Source organism: Mastomys coucha, unplaced genomic scaffold (genome assembly GCF_008632895.1).
Source record: "Mastomys coucha isolate ucsf_1 unplaced genomic scaffold, UCSF_Mcou_1 pScaffold5, whole genome shotgun sequence".
NCBI classification, from domain to species: Eukaryota; Metazoa; Chordata; class Mammalia; order Rodentia; family Muridae; genus Mastomys; species Mastomys coucha.
The window spans coordinates 20,308,080-20,311,484 of NW_022196911.1; the positions used below are offsets into that span (position 1 = coordinate 20,308,080).

Here is a 3,405-nt window from a genome sequence, read left to right on the forward strand (position 1 = left end):
TGTGGGCGTTCTATTGTTTATGTTGTTATTGAGGAGCACCCTTAATCCATGGTGATCTGATAGGATACTCCATTACTTTTTCATCTTTGTTGACTACAACAAACTTCTTTCTCTTGTTTTGGTTCAAATCCCTGCTAGTAGCTTTCCTCAGCAGTTATCCCATGACTCTGGAATCTTGAATATTTTGGGAATTCCAAGGCAATTTCAACATTATTGCTTCTTCTTCCACTGTCTGGGATCTACATAATCTTCTAGGCCCCTCCAGAGAGCTTTCATTATTTCTCCAGCTCTGCCCTCTGTAGCACTCTAGTCTTCTTGACTGCACTCTACTTTTGCTGGTGATTTTGGTGAACATCCCATGCTATTTGCATCTCCAGTACACTGGTGTTGTACACTGCAGCTAAGTTTCACCAATAGCCTCTTATAGCCTCTCTTCATGGTGCTAAGTCTCAACTACCTAGCATGATCCTGATAGTACTGGGCCATGAACTACAATTTATGATTTACCTTTACCAATGCCATTTCCTGTCTTCTCACAGTACCAAGCCTCAGTTATTTTCCATGACCCCTTCAAACTTTCAAATCCAGTAAAACTTGGGTGATTCTTACAACAAATCAAACTGTAGTTCAAAGTACAACCTTGACTGTATTTGGAACATAGCTTTTTTTGTATTTTTTAATTAGATATTTTCTTTATTTACATGTCATATGATTTCTCCTTTCCCAGTTTCCCCTCCACAAACCAAAACAAAACAAAACAAAAAACAACAAGAACAAACCCCTGTTCCCTCCCTCAGTTTTTTTTACTCTAAGAAAACACCTCCCAGATGATTTCACCTCAGTGATACTGATCTAGTCTTAATTGTTGCTAATTTCTTAGCTCCAAATAAACAGCCTCAAATGTTCTTGTAGTCTCCTTCTCTTATTAACTCATAAGCGAGAGTCACATGGCTATTGTGCCTAAGTTTGGCTGCTTACTAGGGCTGGAATATAGTTCTCCTTTATTTTAATATGAGACTTTGTTTTACAACTCTCTAACTGCATAAGCTTGGCTGTCCTTGGACTTGTTCTATAAATTGACCTTGAACTCAAAATGTATGGCTCTGTCTCCAGAATGCTGAGATGTAATGCATGTACTATCATACTCAGATTTAAGCTTATCTTTACTTGGAACTTTCCCTGCCACAGTCTGGCTTGAAATTAAGAGATCTGCTTGTCTTTTCCTCCTGGGAGTATAAGAATGTACCATCGTGCTTTGGCCTAAGGTTCTCATACCCATGGTTTTCCATGATCTGGGTCAAAAGCCTGTATCTTCTACCCTCAAGCTTTGATTACAAGTCTGTTCTCTATTTCTGGATTGTGGTTTATTCCATATAAAACTCCAAAGAATTTCCTTTCCAACTTCAAATACAAACAATAGTTTAATTGGATGAGATCTTGCACTGAGATCACCACTCTCTTAACTCATTTTCTCCTTCTAGCATCCAACTTCATTTCATTTCCTGGTGTCCCTTTATTTTTACTTGAACCACATGATTTCTATTTTTCCTCAGCTTTTATGCTTGTATGAAAATTCTTTTCATGCATCTTAACCTGAGGTCAAAGATTCTGTTCAGCTTTTAGGACTTACTTCAGTTAGTATAAACCTCTTTATCTTAGCTTCAGGTAGGCTCTTCAGACAAGAACAAAAGGCAGCCTCATACTTCACCCAAATATCACATCAGCAACCCCATATAAAAGTTCTTCTCCTCTGAAGCTTCTAGTACCAGGCTACTACATTTCAAATCACCCTCAAAAACAATGGTTTCCATATCCCTACAAGGAAGGCCCAGCAAGACCCACTTAAAGCATTCTACTCTTTTCCAAATACAAAATTTCAAAATCCATATTCTTGCAACCAAAAACATATCAAGGTATATCACAGAAATACTCCACTCCAAGTATTAACTTATGTCTTAAAGTTTTACTGCTGTAAATAATCACTTTGACACAGTCAACTTTTATAAGGACCACATTTCATTGGGATTGGCTTACAGGTTCAGAGGTTCAGTGAATTATCCTCAAGTCAGGAGAATGACAGCATCCAGGCAGGCATGTCACAGGCTGAGCTGACATTTCCAGGTGAAATCTTCAAGGAAAAGACTGACTTCCAAGTATTTAGGATGAGGTTCTCAAAGCCCACTTCCAGAGTGACATACTTCTTTGAACAAGGTCACACTTCACAAGAGCGCCACTCTCTGCTTCAAGAATATTCAAACTACCCTACCAACATAATGTATTTTATAAATATTGGTGCATCTATTTTATGTTAGTCATAATATTTATAAAAATATTAAAAAGTTCCAGAGCAGAGCATTACTACTTTTTTCAAAAATGTCTAGCATTTTCCAAGAATATTCTGTGTGAAAATATATGCTTGCTTCAAATTTTATGAAAACATATTATTGGGTGATTTTGAGCAGTATCAAATGTAATAGGGTCTATTCCATGTACTCCAGCAGAAATTGAACACAACTTGAAAACACAAGGAATTTTAAGGAGAAAAGTATATTTAAGATTCATATATACAAAGGTATTATTTGAAAATTTTTGCAAAAATTATTTCCTCTAAGCTAGATTTCCCATGTTTAAGTTAAAAAGGATCTGTGAATTTTCAGTACTATCAGGGACACAGTAGGTTTTTGCAGTATAAATTATTTTTGAAGTTAACTTCAAAAGAGTTTCAGCATTGTCAGTAAAGTCAGAGAAATATTGTATGTAATGAGAACAAAGGCATTTAAGTAGTAAAATTTAAATCATAATCATAAAGATGTTTCAGGAATTTACTAGAAGTTGATGAGTACCTGAAATATGAAAGATTGTTCTTTAAAGAAGTAGGGCTTGAAAGACTACATATGTTCCCACTGAAGCTATTCCCAGTTCTACATACACTAGCTCTACTGAAAGTACACAGTGGCTATTAAAAATGTAAAAGGTATACAGAGAAAGCACAAGGAATTGTGGGTAAAACCTTAGGGAAGGGAAGGTGTGCAATAGTAGTATTTAAAGAAAGAATGGATCAAAACATATTATATATGAACCTAAATATGGAAAGAAATATGTAAGGAACAAGGTGTAATTTGAAACTTTAGAACTATGCCTACCAGTGTACCAATTACTTTGTTCTTTAGAAAACAAAGTACAGTGACTTCTATGATAGTCCCTGAACTTAGAAAGGTCTCATAATAAAATAAATCACCAAAGATTGGACACCTGATTTCATGATAACCTATATTTCTGTCCAGATGTAGACCAGTGTGTGAAGTGTCCAGAGAGTCATTATGCAAATACAGAAAAAAACAACTGCTTCCAAAAATCTGTGAGCTTTCTGGCCTATGAAGACCCCTTGGGGATGGCTCTGGCCAG

At 36.1% G+C, this 3,405-nt stretch overlaps 1 protein-coding gene across 1 annotated transcript in view; it reads left to right on the top strand.

Annotated features, from left to right (window-relative positions):
* The window catches only part of LOC116077374 (vomeronasal type-2 receptor 116-like), a 17,471-nt gene that overhangs the window by 12,976 nt on the left and 1,090 nt on the right, over positions 1–3,405 (top strand). Inside the window, 1 exon segment of the mRNA XM_031351874.1 lies at positions 3,285–3,402. Within this exon segment, the coding sequence (XP_031207734.1) occupies positions 3,285–3,402 (118 nt within the window).